General features: G+C 43.7%; 1 protein-coding gene across 15 annotated transcripts in view; it reads right to left on the bottom strand.

Moving 5' to 3' along the window:
* Positions 1-22,973, bottom strand: part of brd4 (bromodomain containing 4) — a 45,069-nt gene that overhangs the window by 5,724 nt on the left and 16,372 nt on the right. For 7 of the 15 annotated variants that reach the window (XM_047807904.1, XM_047807900.1, XM_047807911.1 and 4 more), the window contains 12 exons: positions 8,672-9,083; positions 7,812-7,949; positions 7,543-7,720; positions 6,977-7,326; positions 6,092-6,511; positions 4,390-4,518; positions 4,071-4,310; positions 3,630-3,850; positions 2,877-3,253; positions 2,091-2,192; positions 1,608-2,009; positions 324-1,049 (listed from right to left, as the gene is read on the bottom strand). In XM_047807904.1, the coding sequence (XP_047663860.1) occupies positions 324-1,049; positions 1,608-2,009; positions 2,091-2,192; positions 2,877-3,253; positions 3,630-3,850; positions 4,071-4,310; positions 4,390-4,518; positions 6,092-6,511; positions 6,977-7,326; positions 7,543-7,720; positions 7,812-7,949; positions 8,672-9,083 (3,695 nt within the window). The remainder of the gene's footprint in view (positions 1-323; positions 1,050-1,607; positions 2,010-2,090; positions 2,193-2,876; positions 3,254-3,629; positions 3,851-4,070; positions 4,311-4,389; positions 4,519-6,091; positions 6,512-6,976; positions 7,327-7,542; positions 7,721-7,811; positions 7,950-8,671; positions 9,084-22,973) is intronic. The other 8 variants (XM_047807913.1, XM_047807905.1, XM_047807908.1 and 5 more) reach the window with 7 other exon arrangements.

The raw sequence follows: 22,973 nt of genomic DNA, 5'->3' as shown, positions 1-22,973 counted from the left end.
AGCAAGGATGGAAAGTTCACTGCCATCAGCAGGCAATCGAAAGGCATTGTAAATAAATCAGGGAAACGAAAATAGTCCAACGTGGTAATAAAATATATAAACAAAAACAAATTTAATCGTAATATAAATCTCAAAGATAATCTGTTGAATCTAAAGTTTGAAATGTAAGTCATTCTTTCTTGTTCAGTTCCATACGGATAACGTTTGCATTTTGTGAGGAAATAGTTTTTTTTTTTTACATGCTTGATATTAAGAGACAGATGTTGGATGTCATAATGATAGAAACAAAAACATTATTAAAAAGCTGGGCTGTTAACCCTGACCTGTGCCGTAAGGATCAGGTTTGTGTTGACGTGGAGAAGGATGCTGCTGCTGTTGCTGCTGCTGAATAATCTGCTGCTGCGCTTTACTGGGAGCCATGGCCACCTTGTGCTGCGTCGGCTGCGTCTGCGTGGTCTGCACTGGACCTTGTGAGAAAGCCAGCTGCTGTTGCTGCTGCTGTTGGCTCTGTGATTGCTGCATGTGTCTAGGTGCATGCTGGGGCATCTGCGGCGAAGGCTGGTGCGTTGGAGCGGCTTGGGGCTGAGTCTGGACAGGCAGCTGTGACTGCACAGGCAGCTGTGACTGTACCTGAACAGTCTGTAGCAGGGACGGTTGGCTCTGCGGCTGTGACTGACGAGCCTGGAGCGACTGCATGAGCGACACCTGTTGCTGCTGCTGATGCTGCCGACCCTGCAAGTGTTGATGCATGTAGAGGACCTGCGAGATGGGCATGGGTTCCTCGTCATCCTCCAGCAGCAACTGAGGAGGCTGTGAGGAGAGCAGGCCCTGTGGGGTGAGCGTAGGAGGAGACAGTGGCCTTTGGCGGATGGGCTGAGGAGGGTGCAGGAGGGGGTGAGGGATATGATGCTGGGTTGGAGGAGGCTGCTGGGGCTGGGGCTGGAGCTGCAGGGGCTGCTGGGGAGGCGTAGGCTGCGGAGGTTTGGCGGGGAGCGCCGCCGCTCTGTTGCTGGGACGTGAAGGTTGCTGAGGCATAGCGTTGTGCAGTGCTGCAGACAAACATGAAGAAAATAGATTCAATAAAGTCATTATACGAAAACGCCACACCTACGGCATGAAAGCACAGCACACTGTTGTCCTGTCAATCATATGGGGCTAGATTTTTATTTTCTTACAATCAAACCATTTTTTTATTTTTACTTAACTCAGTTTGGACAAGTCTAAAATGCCGTCTTATTCACAATACATGGCACGATTTATCGTATGATGACTTGTGTGGTGCAATGTATTCTTCAGATAACTGCGTCTGACGTGCAGCCCCACATGCTAATATTGTCTGTCTCTGTAAATGCTGTCAAACTGGGATCGCGTAAAGACAGACATTAAACTTACATACTTAAAAAATAAATTTAAAAAAAAAAAAAATCACCACGACGTGCAAGTAGTCACTTGATTGACAGTAACACAGATTATCATTGAAGATTCCCAACCCAATCTGAAACACATCCGATTCAGTGAATGAGATAATTATAGCGAGAAAAGGCCTTGATACCGTATTCAGGTTGTGTTTTAGTGTAATAGATCGCTGACCGGATGCTGTTACACACCTGGGGATGGGAGGATGGGGTGCTGGTTTAAGAATGGGTGTGTGTCGGGTGACCCGGGGCCACTTGCTGTGTGAGCGTTGAGGTGAGGCGGGGCTGGAGAGGACGAGTCGTTAGCGTGGTGGGGTATGTGCATGAGGGGCTGTCCGAAGTGGGGCAAAGAGTCGAGCGTGTTCTCAAGAAGCTGAGACGACTCCAGCGCCGTGACCTGAGGAGCCATGTACGCTGCAGGAGAAGGATGTTGCTGCTGCTGCTGCTGCTTTAACTGATCAGTGGGCTGTAAGACCGGTGCCTGGGGCTGAAGGGGCATCTGAGGCTGGACCAGACCTGGTGCGATCACAGGGTGGTGGCCTTTCTTTCCATCTTTAGCATAAAGACTTCTCTTCTTCAATTTAGAGGTCATTCCTGAAATAGTGAAAAGACAAAACAGCTGTAATCAAAACCATTCAGGAAGACGAGGAGGTTAAGAAATCACAGCATCTTTACCTGACTCGGAATCCTCGCTGTCAGAAGAGCTCGACTCGCTGCTGCTGCCCGAGTCTGAAGATGAGCCTTTTGGCTTAGCGCTCATTGTCTCCATGGTTTTTTCTGTAATCAGGTAAAGTGTGAAGTCAACATTAACGTACCTTGTCGGTTATTCCGTCTGAAAAGTACAACGTGTTTTTATGAGCTTGGCTACGTACAGCCGCACGTTAAACTACACTCTATAATAATATGTTAGAATTACTGGTCACAATTATTAACCGCGTTTAACACATTTGATCGTTTTATATTCAACAAAAACCCGGCTTTTCTTTTAAATAATAAACGTGTGCATGTCCCTCACATAAATAGTTGCAATTGAGTAAACTCGAGCATGAGGCACGTTAACGAGAGAAATAAACAAACACATGGCAGCAAACAGATGGCTAAACCATCTGAACGAGACACGCTAACTTCGCCGCAGACGATTATTATCCGATATAAAGATGACAGTGTTTAAATTTTACATGTTCTTTGTGTAAAATATTGCAGTTGATCTATATAATTTCACTGAGAAAGCCAAAAAATAGTGAACGCAATTAAAAAATATTTAACTGTGCAGTCAAGTGAAATATCTGACTGACTGTTGATTCATAAACATTTAACCGTTTGTCCCTTATTTATTCATTTGCACACGTTTGTGTATTTATTTGTCCAATAAGGCAGAATACTATGATTAATTTAAACAACAGAAACAGATAACAAATAAGACTTTAATCCTGTAAGCATACAGTTTAAATAGAGACAAACCTGGAGGTTTCTTCTTCTTGCGGAGACAGGATGAAACGTATCTCTCCAGCTCGCGCAGCGTGGAAGGTTTTAGCGTCTCAAAGTCGATCTCGATCTCGTCCGGGTTGGAGTTTTTGAGCGAAGGCTCGCGGGATTGAATGATGTGGACCACGCGGCCCAGCTTGTCCCCAGGCAGCTTATTGATGTCGAGGCTCAGCTGCCTCTTCTCCTCGTATGACATGGGCTTACACTTCTCGGCCGGCACCAAGCTTGCGGATCCTGGTCCTCCTCCCAGAGTCAGCTCTTCCACAGGGTCGAGGCCAGGCCCTGGCTGCAGGGTGGGGGGCGCTGTCCCTGGGGGAGGAACTGAGCGGTTGTTCTTTATGCCCTCCTTCTTACTGCAGGATCGAAAGAGAAACGAGAGATTTTTTTTAAATGACGCTCTGGAAAAATCACAGATTAATAATAATAAAAAAAAGACCTCAGTACTGTGAGTATTGGGAGTTTTCTTAGGTTTATGTTACATCAGCTGAAGTCAGAATTTGCTCTGTTTAATGCAGTGCATCATGTAAATGTTTCACACGCGTCCAGACCACACAAGTTATTGTGAATCAAAAGGAGCACCTAAATGACCATTTTACCTTCTCGCTCTTAAAACAAACAAATAAATAAATGATTGAATGAATGAATGAATGAATGAATGAATGAATGAATAAATAAATAAATAAATAAATAAGAAGCTTTGTAATTAAAAAAAGCAGCTGTGTGTCTCACCTTGGCTTCTTGGTCTTCTTGGGCAGAGGATCCTTGTTGTTCTTGTTCTTGCTCTTGGGTGTCGGGAGAGCCGAAGCTGGCTCCAGGATCTCGTCCAGTCCGGGGATGGCTTTCTTTTTGTGCTTCTCCTTCTTTTTTTCCTTCTTGTCCTTCTCTTTCTTCTTTGGTTTGCTGGCCTGGGGCTGGGAAAGGGCTGCCAGCTGTTCGTGGACCGCCTTGAGCTATGATGCAGAAACAGGAAGGTCGACGTGATTAATCATACTTCGACTCGTTTTGTCCTCTGACGTCCGAGTCTGTTCTTGCAACATGAGGCTTTATAGCTACAAATCGCCAGTGTAGGTTAACATTATTGTTTCTATGGTAACATACAGCTTATGTACCTTTATTGCATCGTTAGCTATTAATGAATAAAAAAGGACCATGTGTCCTTTAGAAGGACACCTCTGATTTCCACACCTGCTCCTTGAGCTCAGCCAGCCTCTGAGCCCTCTCTTCCTCCGAGTCGTCGGTAGAGGATTCCGATTCAGACGACGAGTCGCTGGAGCTGTCGGAGGACGAAGGGGCGGCGATGGGCGGCTGAGGCTTCACCGGGGCCGCGGGGTGCAGCACGGGGGCAGGTGCGGGTGTAAAGACTTCCTCGGGCTCATCGGGCATCTTAGCAAACCTCATCTCAAACACGTCCTGTGGAAAGACAGGTAGTTCTCGATGAGCCGGAATAAAGACGTTTTAGGAGGGTTTCGGTGTCGGTGCGTCTACGTACCTGCAGCTTGCGCGCCATCACCACGACCTCGTGATCCGGAGGGTTGTATTTGTAGCAGTTGGAGAACATTAACCGTACGTCGGCAGCGAACTCCTGCGCATCTCTGTACTGTCTGTTGTCTAACTTGTCCTAGAAAAACAAAATAGAACAAAACACACAATGATGAAAAAGATGAAGAAGCGCTTACAGAAATCAAAACACAGCGTACAACGGAAGGGTGTTTGTGGGTTAATGCTCCTGATAACACATGGGGGAAAATATGATCAAATGATATAAACACATTGTAGGAAGGAGAAAAATACGGCAAATAAATAAGCCTGAACGACCATAAAATGAATAACAATATTGTAAAAATCCCCTCAGACAAATTCTGAGGATAAAAAAAAAAATCTAATCTAGTCCATATCTCGTATCTCTGTGAAGGAGAAACATCTCTCTGAGGAGGTGTCTCACATTCTTAAAATCCAGGACAGAAAATTTTTATATATAGAGGTTCATTCACCTGTTTACCAAACTGATATTCTAATCTAACACATCGCAGGTTTATTATATAAGGCAGTGTTTGGGCAGGGTTTTAAAGGTGGGGTCTCCGTTGTTTAGAAATGCTTCAGAACACTGAGTCGGGACGACAAACAAAACAAAACTAACGTGTAGCCAGTGAGCAGAAAGGGGCGGGGCTTGTCAATATGTGGCAGAGAGTGAGTGTTCAGTGCGCATGTGTGACATTAGCAGAAAGCGGTTTTAACATTGACCTGGAGGATAAAAACAAAAAGAAAGAAGAAAGACTTGCGATAAGGCAAGAAGTAGGACATGTTAATATAGGATCAGCTTTCCAGCGCTGGAGAGAACTGAAGGAGCAGCAAGTTGGCCACATATTCACAGGTTGGAGTTTCCCGAGTCAATAACTCCTGAGCTAAACGCTGTTACTACACAAATAACACCTCTTTTCTATCGTAGTAATGTAGAGAGGCAGCTACAACCGCGTTTTGTGTAGTAACAGCGTTTAGCGCAGGAGTTATTGACTCGAGAAACTCCAATCTGTGAATATGTGGCCGACTTTACTTAAGACGCCGAGGCGCTTTTTTCCTTCTCGATAGGTGAGTAACGTTGGTTTTGCTTTGTTACACAGAACTAATACATGCCTTTGTCCTTTACATGATTATGCTTGTGTGGCATTTTTGCTTGTTTGTTTATCTGCAATCATATTGTTCTTTCCTTCAGCTATGATAGACACATTTCTTTCCATTAGTTGACTGGGTTACGTATGTATGTGTAGGCGGAGCTATCAATAAAGGGGTGGGACCTATCTGGGTTAGGGGCGTGTTTGTTTTGGTGATTTCAAATATCAACATTGGCTTTCAAACAACAGAGACCCTGGCTTTAAGGAGGAGTTGGTGGATTTTTATCTGGTGTCTAATTGCTTCTCTTATATGTACAACCTTGAAAAAATGCTAAAACCGTTTAAAAAAAAAAACAACAAACACTTGACTGTGTAATGAAACTTGCGGTTAGTTGTATAACAGCTTTTAATTTCATGTGTTTAGTTTTTTTTGTTTAATTGCTATAATTTCTTCTAAAAACACAAGAAATTCCCATACTTCCTTTAAGCGCATTATAAAATTATTGTCACAAATCACAAGATTAATAAATATTCCCCAAACGGTCCAATTACGAATGCAAATGTATCCGCTTTAACGCTTACCTTGATGGTGGTGAGGTCCATGGGGTGTTTGATGATGTCGTGGTAGTCGTGCAGTCCCAGAGTCTCCACGTCCACTGGTTTGTAGAAAGGCCAGGCGTAAGAGGCGTGCTTCTTAGCGAACATCTCCTTCACGATGCCGGCACAGTAGCGCAGCTGCTCCAGCAGTTTGGGGCTGTGGGGGCCAACGGGTACGGTGTAGGCGAGGTGGTGCTGGGAATCCGGCGCTTCCTTTTTGGGCTGTTTAGACGGCCGCGCGCTCTCTCGCCGAGGGAGAGTCTTTCCTGACTTGGACTCTGCGGGAGAAGACTCGCTCAGCTGGTCATTAGCCGTGGGGGTCGTCGTGTCTGCTTTCCTCTTCTGGCTTTTCCTCTGCTGTTTTGTGGCAAAGATAGACGATAAATGGCTTGGGCTACCATTCATCTTGTGAACAAAAAGGTTGTTTTCAGAATCACCGTGATATTAAAACTGAACACAAGATATTTCAGAAATTTAGTAGTTAATAGCAGGGACAATGAGAGTGTAGTAAGTCACGGACAAGTTCGCATGTTAATCTCTTGTTAATGCTGACCAGCCTTATAAAAAGCCAGAGCACACGTTCGTGACAACCTGTATAAAAACTCAGGAATAAATGTAACTATGCGCATGATATTTAGATGATTCTTTTTAATCACTACATGACGGTCGTAAATTTGCACATACGTTTTCTGTGAAAAGCACGAGCTAGGGAAACGTGTATTACTGAGAAAAGAGAGGAAAAAAAGGGGGTTCCTGTCCAATCGTCTGACATTTTATAAAACTGATTACCTTAAGTGATTAATGTTTTAAATATAAAAAAAGAGGCTTTTATTAATTAAAAAAAGCCTAGTGGATTTGAACTTTGGTTACCTTTAATATCTGAGGACTCACTTTGGGCATGATGCTCTGCAGCATCGAGGCAGGACTCTGTTGAATTGGCATGGTAGGAAGGGCGATCTGGGTCGGGGGAGGCACCGCGGTCATGATGGTGCCCGGAGGGTTGCAGTCTGAAGGGGCGAGTGGAAAGGGTGGACCCAGCTGGGGTATCGTAGGGGGGACACGAGGGGGTAGAGCTTGCTGCAGAGCCACCTGTGGAGGGAGAGCTGGGGGACCTGGTACAGGTCCCCTAGTCTGTGGCCCTGCTCCGTGATTAGAAATGCCACGAGTCTGAGGGGTCGTCGGAGAATCTCTGCCAGGTCCGGGGGGCTTTAAGTTTAACCCTGGAGAAAGAAACCGTGTTAGTGGCTAAAAAGGGATGCAATTTTTTTTCTATGTAAATAAATCAGCACTAAATACATAAAATAAAAATGATGAGCGATTGCGATGCATCATGTAATTTGACTGTTTTCACATGTAAAGAGAAATTTATTTATCTAAACAAATGGATTTTTGGCTTCTTGATTATTTGGACATATTATTGGGTGTATTGATTAAACCTGAAAACTTTGCAGTTGCCACGTTCTTTGAGAGAGGTGTACCTGGGTCCCTCCTGCCACGACCACGGCCCTTAGGAGTCATGACTGCGATCTCGTTCTCCTCCTGGGGCATTTCGGAAATCTTCTGGAGGAACAATTTCTCCAGTGCCTCAGCCATTAAGACTATGTCATCCCCTGGCTGTAGAGGGCGACACGTACCGTTAACAAACCCATACACGTGCAGCGGAGCCTCAGAAAAGACCACACATGAGAGCGGACACGTCGGTTACCTTGTTGTAGATGTAACAGTTGGTAAACATGGTGTTGAAGTCTTGAATACATTCGTGGGCGTTCCAGTAGAAACTGTTCTCCAGCCGTTTCCTGATTGTTCCCATGTCCATAGGGTTTTTAATGATCTTATAATAGTCCTACGGGAGAAAGAATCGCAAGCCGTAAGAAATCAGAATCGTGGCAGAAACTAAATGACTCATTCACATCATCATGATACGGTTTAACAGCTACAAAAGGAATCGGAGGTCGAAAGCCGCAAGTTTTTCAGCCGCCGATGAGAAACGGTTACGGAGAATTAAATCACAAGTTGCAACTAATGTTGCACAAGGACGGGCGATCGGTATCTCTGGCGATTTGGACGTAGATTAGATTGTTATTGTGTCACCTACCAGGCCGATAATCTCAACAACCGAGGAGTAAATAAAGTCACAAAGCTGTCACACTCGCTAGCACAACAACCTCGCAGTGTGACATGACAGTAATTATAACAAAATATGATGTGCTACTTTGTAAGAAGAGGATAATTATACAGTTATTACTATATCATTAATTAGTATTTAGTAATTAAAAATCCTAGTACTAATATGTCTAATATATAATATGGCATCCCAGCCCTTTTTTTTTTTAATAAACTCCAATGAAAAATCTTGACAATTCTGCACCAGCTTCATTTGACTAAAATACATTTGACTTGTTAGAGGGATCTTTAGCTCCACCCACACGTTTGAACTCTACCCTTGGTACCTTGGCATGAAGGATAACCAAATCTGGCACTCGTATGTCATAAGGGAAAGGAAAATAAGGACAACCGAGGATGTACGTCTGCAGATTTTTCACCCAGATGTACGCGAACACTTACAGGCAGGTTAAGCTTGACGGCATCTACAGGAGCATGGAAGGGCCATGAGAAATGGTGCTTCCACAGCGTCTTGAGCACCACCTTGGACAGATATTGCAGCTGGTTGGTCTGGCGCTTCGGCCGTGCTGCGTTGGCGATCTCCGGGGGACAGGGGTTGGAGGAATGAGAGGCTTGAGACTGGGGCTGGGGCTGCCCCTGACTGCTGCTGCTGCTGCTCCCTGACATCGGTGCGGCGTCCAGACCGTCACCCATACTGATCAGATGGAGCGAGGGCACCGGGGCAGGTGGAGGTGGAGGCGGGGGTAGAGGTTGAGGAGGAGGGGCCACGGGACACCACTCGTTCAGCCTCGAGCCAGGCGCGGCCTCTGCAGGGAGAGTGCCGCCGATTCCATTGCACTCCTCGCTGGGATCTCTGTAAGAAGACGAGACGGAGTCGTTAATTAAAAACATTTACGACATCCTGTCACACTGACCGCGTTACTTTATCAATCATGCAAAGTGAAACTGAATCCACCAATCGCACGTGCTCCCTGTGTCCTGATCCACTTAGTTCAAACCCTAGTGTTGACCTGGACGTGTGTAATGACTGTCTTAACACTCTCACACACTTCACGAAGCAAAGAGCCAACGTTATCTAATAAAAGTGTAAACACCCCAGAGAACCTCCCTCTAACTTTGTGTGTGTGTGAGAGAGAGAGTGTGTGTCTGTGTGTGTGAATTTCTGATGCTTGCTTCGAGTATTTCCTTTTTTTTTTTTTAAATGACACCACCACCAGAGGTTTATGACTATCTGATAAAATGAAGTAGTGATGAAGCTTCCTGTGAGAAAGACGTATGAATGCAGCCGGAGTTGTTCGAGACATCGAAGACTCGTGAAGATATTTCACGGAAGCTCAAACTGAAATAAAACATCTTTAGATAATAGATAGAGAATTGCCACTATTCGCAAACTGACGTGTTATAAGATGAATAAGACATTGTTCAGTTCTAAGAGAATAATTAACTGTGTGTTCGTTGCATCGCTTTACTGGAAACTGCGAGCTCCAAAGTGTTAATTCCTCCAAAAAAAAGTAAAATAAATAAATGACAGGCTACGTAAGAAGGAGCTTATTATCGTGTTCCTTCCTCGGAGAAGAAAATCCAAAGAAAATGTTTGCCCGTTGTTCAAACCTCCTCAAGCCCCGAGATCAGCGAGTGACATCAAATCTACATTGGTCTTTTAACACACACACACACACACACACACACTCTCTCTCTCGCTCACACACACACGGAATAGTACTTCTAGAGTTCGCACTATCCGCCCGTCAGCCCGCGTGATTTAATCAAGACATGACTGGCCCTGTAACTGATGACAGTGAAAACAGTGGATGCCTCTGAGCAATCACCAAGTCATCGCCTCCATTTTGACAGCGATGTGTGAAGACTCGCGCGCGCACACACACACACACACTCGCTCGCTCATCCTGCTAATGCGTTCACCTCCGATTTACTGTAAACCTCCTTCAACACACCCGCGCCTGCAAACATGTTATCTCCTGAGACCGGAGATTATAAAAACCGAGATTCTTCCCAATACTGACGAGCTGCGATGAGTCAGAGGAGCATGAAAGATGAGCGCTAGCATCACGTGTTCCGGCACTTCATGATGAGGTAGCGTCTGAAAGGCTTCGACCAACCGAATCCTTTTTTCCCCCTAATAATAATAATAATAATAATGTTCTCGGTCACAAATAAATAAACCGATTAAAAATGGTGTGAAATTCCTGGAAGATGTTTGTTTAGTATCGGTGGAAAGAATCTCCAGTGTTCGAGCTCAGTCTTCGTGAACATCCTCAGGACGGAGCACGTTGAGGTTTCTCTGATACTCGGATTCTCTAAAGACGGACGTATTTATTTCAAAAGGAAATGGGTTTGAGGAAGTCGTGAAGAAAAGTTGGTTGGACGTTTTTTTAAGATTTCTCCAGCTTCCTAAAGAGGAACACAAAAGGTTGGCGGTCGTGTTATGAAAAAGGAAAACAGACTAGATCTTTGTGCCATTTTGGTATTTTCTACAGTATAAAAAGGTGGATTTCCAAACTTGGTGCCTGGACACTTTATTTACCAGGTTGAGGAATAAGATCATTGTAACAGATTTTTTTTTTTAAGTCTTCATTATAAAATTCACAGTAATCAAGAATCTCACCAACGTTTCAGCTTGCTATCGTTAATGCCCCCCAAGTGTTACTCTGTAATATGTAGATTTTTTATAGCGAGTCAAACCTGTGATAAGTTACGACCGTCGAGTGAAAGAAAGTAATTCTACAACCAGAACGTGCGACGTCTAGATTCCGGAGGTCTTTCTGACGGTGGATGAAGCTAATTTAGCACTCAGAGCTTCCTGCTGGGGGACGGTGGTGCGCCACATGACTTCCAACGAGCTACAAAATGTAGTACGATGCACTGGATGTCACTGTGAACTCTAAGAAAATGGCTCACGGAGTTGCACGCTCGCGATACGTTGAGGTTATGTAAGCGGATCTCGCTGCCTGACTCGAAGCGGTCTGGAGTGATGCTTCATATCAGCATTACTTCAGCACGTGGCCATGCGCGTCATCGGTGCTTTATACTGACGACAAACCGATCTGATACGCGTGTCTGTGTTTTGGTGTGTTTCCCGTCTGACATTTTCATAGACGCTATACTACATTTGTGTTAAATTATTTCAGACTAATAAAACAAACAAACATTTAAAAAAAAAAAAAAAAAAAAAACACCCCACAATGTTCATTCCTACTGGACGTTAGGGCAAGAAATCGCTTAGAGAGTAAAAGTTCTCCTACAACTCAAAAGTAACAGGGCATTAACATGAATTTCAAGCACGTCGTGTTTTATACGTTTCCGATGTTTAATGTTGGAGGTCATTTCTCTCTCCCCCCTCCCCCCAAAACCCCCCCACCAACACTGTTGTGTGGCATTAAAGGAATCCTTTATCTGACGGTTCCTGGAAGCCGTCTGGTGACCATGCGAAGGTGAGAATCAAATTATCGTCTGATATCCAGAGTTGCAAGTTAAAGAAAAATAAATTGCTAGTCCACTTGCGATCGGTCGCAAATGCCAGACCTCCTCTAAAAAAAAAAAAAAAAGACTTCACTTTTTCAAAACAGATAATGACGTGCTTTATTTCTCGGATAAAGGAAAACGTAACGTCTTGCCAAGCTACTCGATTTGCTCCACCGCTAATTTACCAGCTAACGAGGCAGCCGGTCATTCCCGGTCCCAGATCCAGATTAATAAATAAAACCACATTGACGCCTGCTTTCGTAAGGCCTGGCGAGAAGAATTAAGAACAGCTCCGTAGACAGGTCTCGACTTCTACCCAGGAAGTTCACGATCGATACAGAATGCGGCCTGTTGTGGAGTAGTTAAACCAGGTTAGCTTGTAAGTAAGAGGTTGGTACGGAGCTCTAATAAAAGTTACGTAAGGTGGAGGTGGCTTTCGTGGACATTCTTCTTGGAACCGCTGCAGGTTTTGCAAATGGAAATGGTCAGCGGTGTCTCAGGTGTCTGTACTAACAGATGACTGTCCACAGTTTCATTCAGGACACCTAGACCACAGACTCTGAGAAACTCCAAGAGGGCTGAAGCCAGATGTTGGTCAGCCGCTCATACGGACAGGAGTTATGTCCTGATTGTACACATCGAACCGGGTGCCTTTTTTTAAAGTTACGACAAAGTATAAAAGCCCTGAGAAATCACGATGAATGTGAGCTATAAAATATTTTTATCTGAAGATCATCTGGGAGTAGGAGACAATTTTAACTGATCAAAGCACAGAAATGAAACCTGGTACAGGACACGGTATCTTAGATGTTTTATGATGGTGTTGAAGTCGAACGGCAACGTTTATCATCTGTGCTTTCTGCCGCGAGGGAGAGAGAGAGAGAGAGAGAGAGAGAGAGAGAGAGAGAGAGAGAAGGAAAGAAATAAAGAAATAAGAAAAACAAGAAAGTAAAGAAAAAGAGTGTCATGTTTATAGAATGTGAATGACGTTAATTATATGACGCGTGTTGACGTGCAGATAATGAGTCAACACCGCTGCCTCACGCCAGCAGGTGTAACAGTCCTCACCTGTTGCACTGCTGAGAGCAGAGTCAGTAGTTTGTGCTGATGCATGAGGCTAATTAGCACTTAGAGTAGCTCCACACAGCCTGCTATCTACACTAACATCGTTAACGTGTCACGGCTTTGAACACACTCGCATGAGGTGCAGCGCCGTTTAGTGTAATGCGTGATCCGTAATTCAAAGCGTTCGCCGTATCGCCGACAGGGACCGCTATCTGTGAGGAAACTTCCTGTCAATCGCATCATCACCGGCCGATCGTGTGCGTCTGTGAGCTCGTATGCACAAGACGACGGTCTGGAGGATGTAAAGCGGAGCACATTAAGGTCATAAAAGACTTTCGTTTGTTTATTTTTTTTTGTGTGTGTTTGTGTGCACCGGTTTAAGGTCTTTTGGTTTTCTAAGTGCAGCTTAAGTCACTCGGATAACGTCGTAAGTTCGCATGCATCTGGATGCCGCTTTAAGAGCGGACGAGTGAGCGAGCGCAGTATCGGTGTCAAAGATTTTTATTTCTGTAACATACTCGTGTGTTAAAATGTTGGACACGTTACACGGCCCTTAAAAGAGGTTACTGCTGTAAGATCCATAAAACAAACCTTAACAGAAATGTCGGGTTATGTAACTGTTGCTGCGGCTGCTGTGGCTATATAAAAAGGGTACAGCGTCTAGGCAGCCTGGGGACTGAAGCGCTTTCTCTACGAGCTGCTGATACTGAAAGGGAAATAAGTGCTTAGGGTTTAGCACTGATGGTGTTATCAAAACAATCTGCAAAAAGAAACGAAAGTGAATGAATGAGCAGGAGTCGAGGAACATCCTAATCGTGGTGTAAAAGCGAAAGGAGACGAAGCAGCGGTGCGACGTCGAGACGCGGCGCCGACGTTATGTCCCACGCGGCTTCCTGTTCCGTAACGCTCCGAGTCACAGCTACTCTGTGGCCACTTTGTGTTTTTATAAATGTGGATATAGCACTGAAACGTGAACTACATCCACATTTGTTTAGCGTTTATTTATTAAGAAAATGTTCCCATGACTTTTTTCCCCCACCTTGGCTTCAGTGAGCAGATTTTTATTTGCATTTTTTGCAGAGCTGGAGGGAAACCCACATGACACAGCTAGAGTGATGTGTCTGCTTTCACACAAGGCTTGATGAACTGGATTAGTCAGCGCAAGAGCTAAAAAACCCAAAGGAAACAAAGCAAAAAAACCCCTTAACTAGGGCTGGGTGGTAACGCGATAACGATATGTATCGCGATAGACACGTGAGCGATAAAACGTTCGATATTTTTTATTCTTCGTCGGAAGAAAACAGAGGTTGCGAAGCTGTCTGGTAACCTAGCAATGTAGGGAGTGAAACGCTAACAGCCAATCATGTAACAGTATCACGCTTGGTTGCTCCATATCGTCGTCTCGTGCTGGTCTGCCGGATTCCTCTTCAGTAACCGGCGACTGATGAGCAGAAAATGAGCCGCAGCGAGCGAGGAAATTGCAAATAAAAGAGGAAAAGTCAGCTAATTTTATATTTCTGCAGGTTTTATATTTCAATCGACGTTACTGTACTATATCAGGTTTGTTTTTCATATTACTGATGCATCTCAGTTTTATTTATGTTTACAAAACACTGCACATATTTTACACACTTTATTCACCAGAAGGTGAACAGCTAGTGAACTAAAGCACTAAACTTAAGTGTTCATTCTGACTTTAGACTTATGTTTACATTATAATTATTTGACTTTTCCTGGTTGTTGAAATTTCTGTCTTAATAACTGAGGGGATTCTGATCAGAGGAAATTTGAGTTTAAAATAAAAATGTTTAAATGTAATATATTTTTCTCCTGGTCCTTATTTTAAAGGGGTCATAAAAAATATCGATAGTTACCGATATCGACCGATATGAAACGCTGATATCGTGATACGGTACGGGATCGGGTGAACCGTCTACGATCCTGTGACTTCTTTGTGGTTTGCATCGTGGTGTTAAAAAGCTGAAAATGGAGCGAGCGTTCAACCCTTTACAGGCTCGAGTGGCAGAGATCGATAGCAGGGCTGCTGCTGATGGTGCAGAGTAAAGAACTGGCTTGTGTTAATGCTGCAACATCCATTCTGACCGTACTGCGACTGGAATATTTTATATTCTGAAGCACACGGCCAGAAAAGATTTATTATTCAGACTGGGAGTACGGTGTATCTCTACGATGCAGCAGCGAATCAAACTGTTATATAAAACGACTTCTCTGTGATTTAATAACGTTCGCAGATGAGGAGGATTTGGGTTTGAATAATTTGGGGGTTGGCTGGTTTAAAAACTAGTCATGCTAGAAAGATTTCCAGATGTTTTTTTTTAATGGATGAGAAAGTTTATTTACAATTAGATAAATGAGAATATAGTTTTACTCCCTGATCCGATGAAAGCAATATTTTGGTCGGTCAGATCAGCTCAAGTCTCTCAGCCCGGAGGTACGGCTCCGTGTCCGACATTGCGCGGTCGTGGCTAAGAAAGTTACTCTGTTTTTGTGGAAGAAAAATGTTAGGCCTCTCTTTTCTGACTGGTTAACTGGAATTAGTTCTACTTTACATCTGGAAAGAATCAGATACTCCGTCTCTGGGAACTCTGGAAAATTTGACAGAATGTGGGAACCGGTCTTTATTTTTTCCCCTGACGAGTAACAAGGACCGACGAGGTAGCGACCGCTTTTTAGAACTGTTGTAACTACACTTTGTAGGATATGTTGGTTTTGTTTTGTCTCTCCCTTTCCTTTTTTTTTCTTTTGCATAATCGCACAAATTGTGGTTATAAGAGTCCCTCTGTTATATTTTGCGTTGCTTTTGGCTCTTTTTCTGTCGGCAAAAACCTTAATTAAAATCATAAAAAAAAAATAATAATAAAGCTTTGAAGGTTTTCTTGAAACTCAGATCTTGAAACACAACAGCAGTAAAACACAGTAATCAGTTTAATGGAATGGGATTTGAATGTAAAAGGAGTCGTTTGTGGCTGATACGGTTCTCTGTACGAAGCCGAACGTGTCGTTGAATCACACGCTCCAACGATACACCGACGACCTCGAATGCTTCCTTCTAAGCTTTCCTCTAGAACACATCTCATGACTGGTCACACAGGTCAGTAAGATGCGTTACTTAAGTCGCATGTAACGTGTGAACGTGTGCCTATACGTGTCGTCCGTGATGGAATCGCGGCTCCGCGTCAAGCACGTGATGCGAAATGAACGATAGTCAGACGCCGTTTTGCTCGCCAGCAAGACAAAAGAGTTCAATTTTCACGACATCCACGGTGACCTATTTCTAGATCTGAGACCCAAAAGATCCGCAGGTTTGTCGAAAACTGGAACGAACTTTACGACCGTGAAGCTCTGGATGCGAGAACGTTTAGGCCACTGTTATTAAACACTAGCGCTAAGGATGGATGGATGTGGAGTCGCTTTTGTCTGAAGCGTCGCTTGTCCTTAAGATGTAAAAGCTGTTAATACACACTTCATATTGCCCACATGCAAGTGGCTCACAGGTGTTACACAATTGAGGGTGTGATAACACCTGGAGACTTAAATGCAGCGTCTCCTCGGGGGGCACGTCAGAGGCAAAACTTCCTGTTCAGTCACTCAGCCGTTCATCGTACTTTTGAGTCCAGCTCGAATGTTTAACGATTCGATGCACTGTGTGTGTCTTTAAAAATATTCCTGTTGTCGTGACTCTCGCCATGATCTGCATCTTACATCTAAAAGTGGTTGCAAAATTCGACATGACTACAATCTGTTGTAGAAATCACATTATTGCCTGTCCGGTGTCACCCAAATGAGGATGAGGTTCACTTCTGCTTCCTCAGATCACCATCTCAGGGAGTTTTTCCTCACCGCCGTCACCTCAGGCTTGTCATTAGAGATAAATATCAAACTTTAAATTTAAAGTTTTAGATTTTTTTATTCCGCTTCTATACTACGCTGAGACGATGTCCGTCGTTAAAAGCGCGAAACAAAGAAATTCGTTTAAAATTCAAAAAGCTCTTGTTAGGCCTTCGAGAAAGATTTACTGATTAGGAAAACCCAGAAAACTGGTACTTAAGACAATTCTAGGCACTTTATTCGGTTGTGGACGCCTTCGTAACGGCACGAAGGACGTGTGTGTGATTCTTTACCCAGACAGACAGTAAAAGCACCATGAGACAGCGTCCACAAACCGACTACACAAACTAGCGCCGTGTCTCAAACCACTGGACGATTCGAGACCGAGATAAAGGACCAGAACCTTGATTTGAGATGCAGCTTGTGATGACAAATTCCCCTGAAATCCAGACAACCGCCAAAATCCTGTTTGTGGTGTTATTTGTAAACGGAAGTTTCTCAGATGGGTCAGGGGTCAAATCCATGTAGGTGTGGACCTTCGACACGATCTGAAGATCTGAAGCTTTTAAATAACTCGCAGCCCTTTTTGTTTATCTTCACACTAGAAGTGGGTTTTTAGATAAGTATCAGTCTAAGCAGAAAAGTTCACCACACAGTGAGCTAAAGAACAGTCGAGTGGGCAATCGGGTTTAAAACCTAAAATGAAAGATTGGTTTTAAAAAGGTTTGAAAGACAAGCGGGAAAAAACAAAAAAGTCAAACTACGGCTTTACGACGTTTCGGTCATCAGACTTCGTAAAGCTGAGATGAAGTACAGATTTTCCCCTGAAGATGAACCCTGGAACAGGAGTCAAGCAATCAGCAGGAAGAGGAGGAGGAGGAACAAGTGAACACTCAGACACCAGACAAAACAACACGTACGAGTCTCGGCTAAAGGGACTGTGAGATTTCACACACGGTTCACAAACTGTCCTGCTGAAGATCAGTGGCAGGGTTTAACCGACCGGCTGTGATCACGATTTAGGTCTCCTACAATTAATGGAAAAGAATTGAGTGCGAATATATATTTTATATAAATATAAAAATCAAATCGGTTTTATATTTAAAGTTTTGGAGGCTAATTTATATATATTTAATTATCATGACTCTTAAAATGCAAGAAAATGGATTAAAAATAAATAAAAGAAGAAAGGGGGGGGGAGGCAAGTTAAAGGTTACTACAGTGAAGTTTCCTGTGAGGAGGTGTTTAACATCTACGGAAGGAGCCGTCGGTGTCTGTGCTTTGTAACGGTCGGAGATAAAGCGGTGTTCGTGACGTCGGTTCGCAAATCATTAAAACACAAAGTTCGAATTGAACTGTATATATTAAATCTGCTCCTTTTGGTTTTTAAATCGGCGTTTGGGACAAAATCGGTTATTCAGAGCGAGCCCGAGTGTCAGCCGACACGTCCCTGGTGCTCAGGAGCGTCTGGGACATGGAGTTGCTGGAGAAGTCGCAGCTAACGAGGCAGAGAAGAGGTAAAAGACTCGGAGCTCTGCGAGAGTAAGAGGAATGTCGGTCGACGTGTCGAGGCTCCGATGCGGACAGATCGGTTCTACTCCGCCCACTCGGTCTGCACACTAAAGTGCTTAGCCTTTAGCCTCGGGCTGTCTAAAAAACAGAGTTTCCAGCTCACCTCTCTGTTCTCACGAAGACACTCGCGCGCGCACACACACACACACACACACACACACACACACACACACACACACACACACACACACACACACACACACACACACACACACACACACACACACACACAGTGACTGGCTCTGACTAACCGCATTCTTCATGACTCACCTTGTGATGAGAACGGTGGGCGGTCCACATGACCGTATAATTCCACACCCAGAAGAGCTCCGGTATAAAGCAAGAAAAAGCAGGAAGTGAGCGTTTCACAGCACGAACGCTGAGCGGGGGAGAAAGAAAAAAAAGTAAAAAAAATTCCACTCCGTCACTGATAACAGCCACGAGGGTTCTGACGACCAAACCGGAGAACACCGAACAAACTGGAATTTCAAGTAGGCACAAAACAAACAGGAGCGTCCTGAAATAAACCAGATCGCATCGCAGAGACCAAGAGGTCGAGCTGGCGAGACGGGACGGGATGCGAGATTACGGATGCGCTGTGCAAACAAACATCCGAATAAATCTCGGATGAATTCTAAAACACGCGTATAGATAAACATCAGACGACACGATGGAGATCCTAAGATAAAAGATCAGAGAAAATCGGTGTCTTGCTTACGCCATAAAAAAACCACGATGGCACAAAGCCCAAGTCTACTGACGTATTAAACCTTCTTTCTTTTCCCTGCCCATTATAGTGTATGGAAGTTTTGCAGCTCGCTGTACTCCGGGTCAGAGCCGTTAATAATACATCAAACCGGTTGTTCTGACAAAGTTTACAGCTGTGTTAAATCTGTACAGAATGAAACTTTTTTTTTAAACATTTGTTCATGCAAAATATTTAGAGATATTAAGACCGACTTCGTTTGTTGTGTCGTTTTAGTGCAGAATTTTGTGAGTCTTTCCAGTAGGTTCGTCTGATTTTCATCAGATTCGAGGCTTTCGCTTGACTCGCCCTCGGATGTTTTGGTGTAAACAGAATTAAAAGGTGTGGTCGGTGGTTTTTTTTTGTGAAAATCAGCTGGAGCTAGTCTCATGACCTGAAGTGGCAGTTGCTCAGGTTTTTCCTCTGAATGCATTTTACTAAAAAAGGTCTTTTGACCCCTGACCGCACCTTTAAGATCTCTGCTTCGTGGGGGGGTTTAAACGGCGCCTGATTCCTTTGTAATTATTTTCGCCTGTGAGGTTTTTCTGAGATGAACGGCAATGATAAAAGAAAGGGAGAGGTTAACATTAGACGAGCGTAGAGACTTTTAGTCTGTAAAGCGCTCCAAAATGAACATGGGCTCAACTACAGAAGATATTTAAGCCAAGCACAAGAGAGACTAGAAGCTAAGTATTACTTCTTCAATGACTAAGGCTTGACCTGAGCATAATGGTGTGTAACTGTGTGCATCTAATTTGCTTTATGATGGTTTACATAAAATAATCTGATGAGCTGTTAAACATCCGCCTCTCTGTGAAAGGAGTAAAATTATACGGTGTGAGGTAGGAGTGCGCGAGATATGACAAAAAGATCAGATTTATACGACGCGCTGCTGCGTTTATGTGCGGCATCTTCGTGTGCGTATAAAAAATAAATATAGTCATTAGTTTTCTGGGTTTTTTTTGATTGATTACAAGTAAAACATTTAACCCTGAACAGGAGAACAAACCAACTGGAAATAAAAACCATTAAACTGATGACACAGACACACTACAACACGCTTTACCGATTGATCCCGATACTTATCACGTCCAAGCAATCGGCCCTAGAACAAGTCAATGATTATCTGATCACCGCCTCACTTTCATCAAAAGTGATCAACACTGTGAAATACGTGCGACCGAAGACGACGGGACGAGGGTCAGCGAGCTAAAACAGACTTGCTTAGAGATTTAAACTGATCGAGCCTCTTAATCTCAAAAAAGTTAAAGGTCAGCAATTGTTTAAAAAAAAAAAAAAAACAATTTTTTTGATTGATGAATCGCTTAATGGAAGACTGGAGCGAAGAGAAAGAGAGAGAACGTCAGAAGCAGAACAGGTACAGACAGGTAAGACAGGATGACTGGGAGCTACTTCCTGTTTAATACAAGAGAGTTGTGTTTTGATGAAGTTACCTGCCGTCTGCACGTCGGAAACGCGTACGACAACAAAGGAGGCGGCGGTGAAAGCAACACGATTTTAGGCTAATTAAATAATAGAAAGTATGGGGCTAAACACTCTTTTTTTCGAGTTATCCAGCGAGCTACAATTTGATTCTCATTAACGCAATCGATTGTGAAATCCTACTTTACCACAGAAACCGAAAACAGGAACGATGCGAAGGAGGAACGTGTGTAAAGAGAAATAAAAGTATCTCTTCGATCTATTAGATTTCCACCTGGACCTGAGTGAGGTAACTCCACCGTTCCTCAGGTGCTCCTCTGTGATCCCCCCCCCCACCACCCAGTTAAATCACCTGTGCTTTTTCCTTTTTCTACCTCAGAGATCATTTGATCCCGAGTGACGACGACTACCTTGTCGCTGATGTGTTTGGGGATGGAATTTTTTTTTTTTTTTTTTTTGTCGTCTTTGGTCACCGAACAACGAACACACGATTTTCCAATACAGAATATTTGAGTATCAGGTATCCGACCTAATTGTCTAGCCATTTAATTCAGTGGCACTGCTACGATTATGGATACGCTTGTGTTGAAAAAAAAAAGTTCTGTCTGTTTGCCTGAACGCGTATAAATAAGCCGCCTCGCTTCTTCCTTCACTCGTCTAACACCATGACGAGTGGATCGTGTTCATCTACACGATCCCTTCTGAAACTTCACACCATTTCTGCTATGGGGTCGGACTGTTTTTTTACTTTCTTCTCTGCTGCATGTGTGTGTCACGGTTCCTTACTTTACCGTCTAAAGCCCTATTCGGACGGGACTAGTTTTACGTGGGGACGTGGAGGTAAAGTGATTATTACCAGAGCTTCTCTGTGATTTTAGTCCCATCCGAATGTGCCATCTCGGTAATCATTACGGACAATGCCAGTAAAGATTACGGCGACTTTTACCTTCTGTAAAAAGGTCCGGAAAAATTACCTCAGGTAATACTAATCCCGTCCGAAAAGACCCGCTGTAAATATGTACGGTAAAATTCCGCCATTCCCTGTTTAAAAGTAGTTCTTGCCGCGTTTTACAAGCATGGACGCACTTGAAACAGAAAGCGACGTCATACGCACATGACAAGGAGGTTACTGTGGTGCATAAAGCGAGTTACCCCTCCCACTTCTGCTAGTTTTACTTAGTCTTGTCCCGTGCGAATTGGCCAATTAATATTACAGACGTCCTGAGGTAAAATTGCATTACTCCACGTCCCCACGTAAAACTAGTCCCGTCCGAATAGGGCTTAGAGTTTTTCCTCCCCACAGTCACCCCAGACTTGCTCATTGGGGATAAACACAAACACATTTAAAAAGATATTAATATTAACATTGAATTTTGTATTTTATGAATATTTATATTAACCTTCTGTTCGATGTTTATGTTGAAGCTGATTTGAGACGATCTCCTTTGTAAAAAAGCGCCATACGAATAAACTTGAACTGAATACGTTTCAGTTGATAGCGACGCGTCCCGCGACGGAATGCGGCATTTGGTTTGCTAGAAATAACCAGCCTTAAACTCTGTGTTCGATTCGGACACATTTTGGTAATCGGTTCGGTGAAATTCTTCATGTTCACACTACCGGTTCACGAGTGTGACACGAACATGCGAGGAGTTTCAACTGTGACACGAAGAGACTTGTATAAATGCTCTTGTAGACGTGCCGAAGAGCTACGGGCAAAACTACAGACAGGCTTAATGTGTGGATTTCAATGTAAAGCGTCTTTGTGAACCGGTCTGACGGGCGGACGCCAAATAATCTACAGGAAAGGTTCTGTCACATAGATCATCATCATCATCATCTTGTAAAGTTGACCAGGAAAGGAAAAAAAAAAAAAGTAATTCTGGGGAAATTTCAAGTCGAGGTGTTGCTCTAAATTGCTGCTGTGAAACACGGAACCATTTCCTCCCCCCTCCCCCCCTAAGAGGAAAGCGTTTGTGGTTGTTTCTACCAATCAGTATGACGAAGCAAACACTGATTCACTCTGCACACCAAAGACACCACAAAAAAACGTTCAGGATGGTGAGAGTAAACAGCTTTTGGTCTGTGTCTGAAAGTTGGATTAAAGTTCATTTAAAAACACTTCTCTCTCTCACACACACACGCCTGTGACCTCCTAAAACGTTCGATTTAAGAAAGTATGCATTCTGAGTGTTTAAGTTAAACAGCCATGGATTTATTTTATACAAGTTACGTTTTTATTGATCTCGTTCATTACAGATGTGATGGAAAACACCCAGATACACTGCATTAGATCATTCCTGCTGTGCGAGTGTGTGTGTGTCTTAGAGACCTAAATAAACATGATGCCAGCAAGAACGATCCAGTCATGCACGCTTGGCTTATTTACAGCTACTGAAGAGAAAAAGAAAAGTCTGAATACACCAGCGGAGGCGTTTCCTAACGGCTGTTAAAAACCTCCCCCTGCTGCATTTCCTTCCTCAGCAAAGCCTCTCTGGAATAAGCGTTGACCTTTGACCTTGGAATAAATCATTGAAAACTCCTGTGGAATGCTTGGTGAAAGAGGAAGTGGCTTTAAAGCTGGCG

Source organism: Tachysurus fulvidraco, chromosome 24 (genome assembly GCF_022655615.1).
Source record: "Tachysurus fulvidraco isolate hzauxx_2018 chromosome 24, HZAU_PFXX_2.0, whole genome shotgun sequence".
Classification (NCBI taxonomy): Eukaryota; Metazoa; Chordata; class Actinopteri; order Siluriformes; family Bagridae; genus Tachysurus; species Tachysurus fulvidraco.
This window is presented reverse-complemented; position numbering and strand designations above follow the sequence as displayed.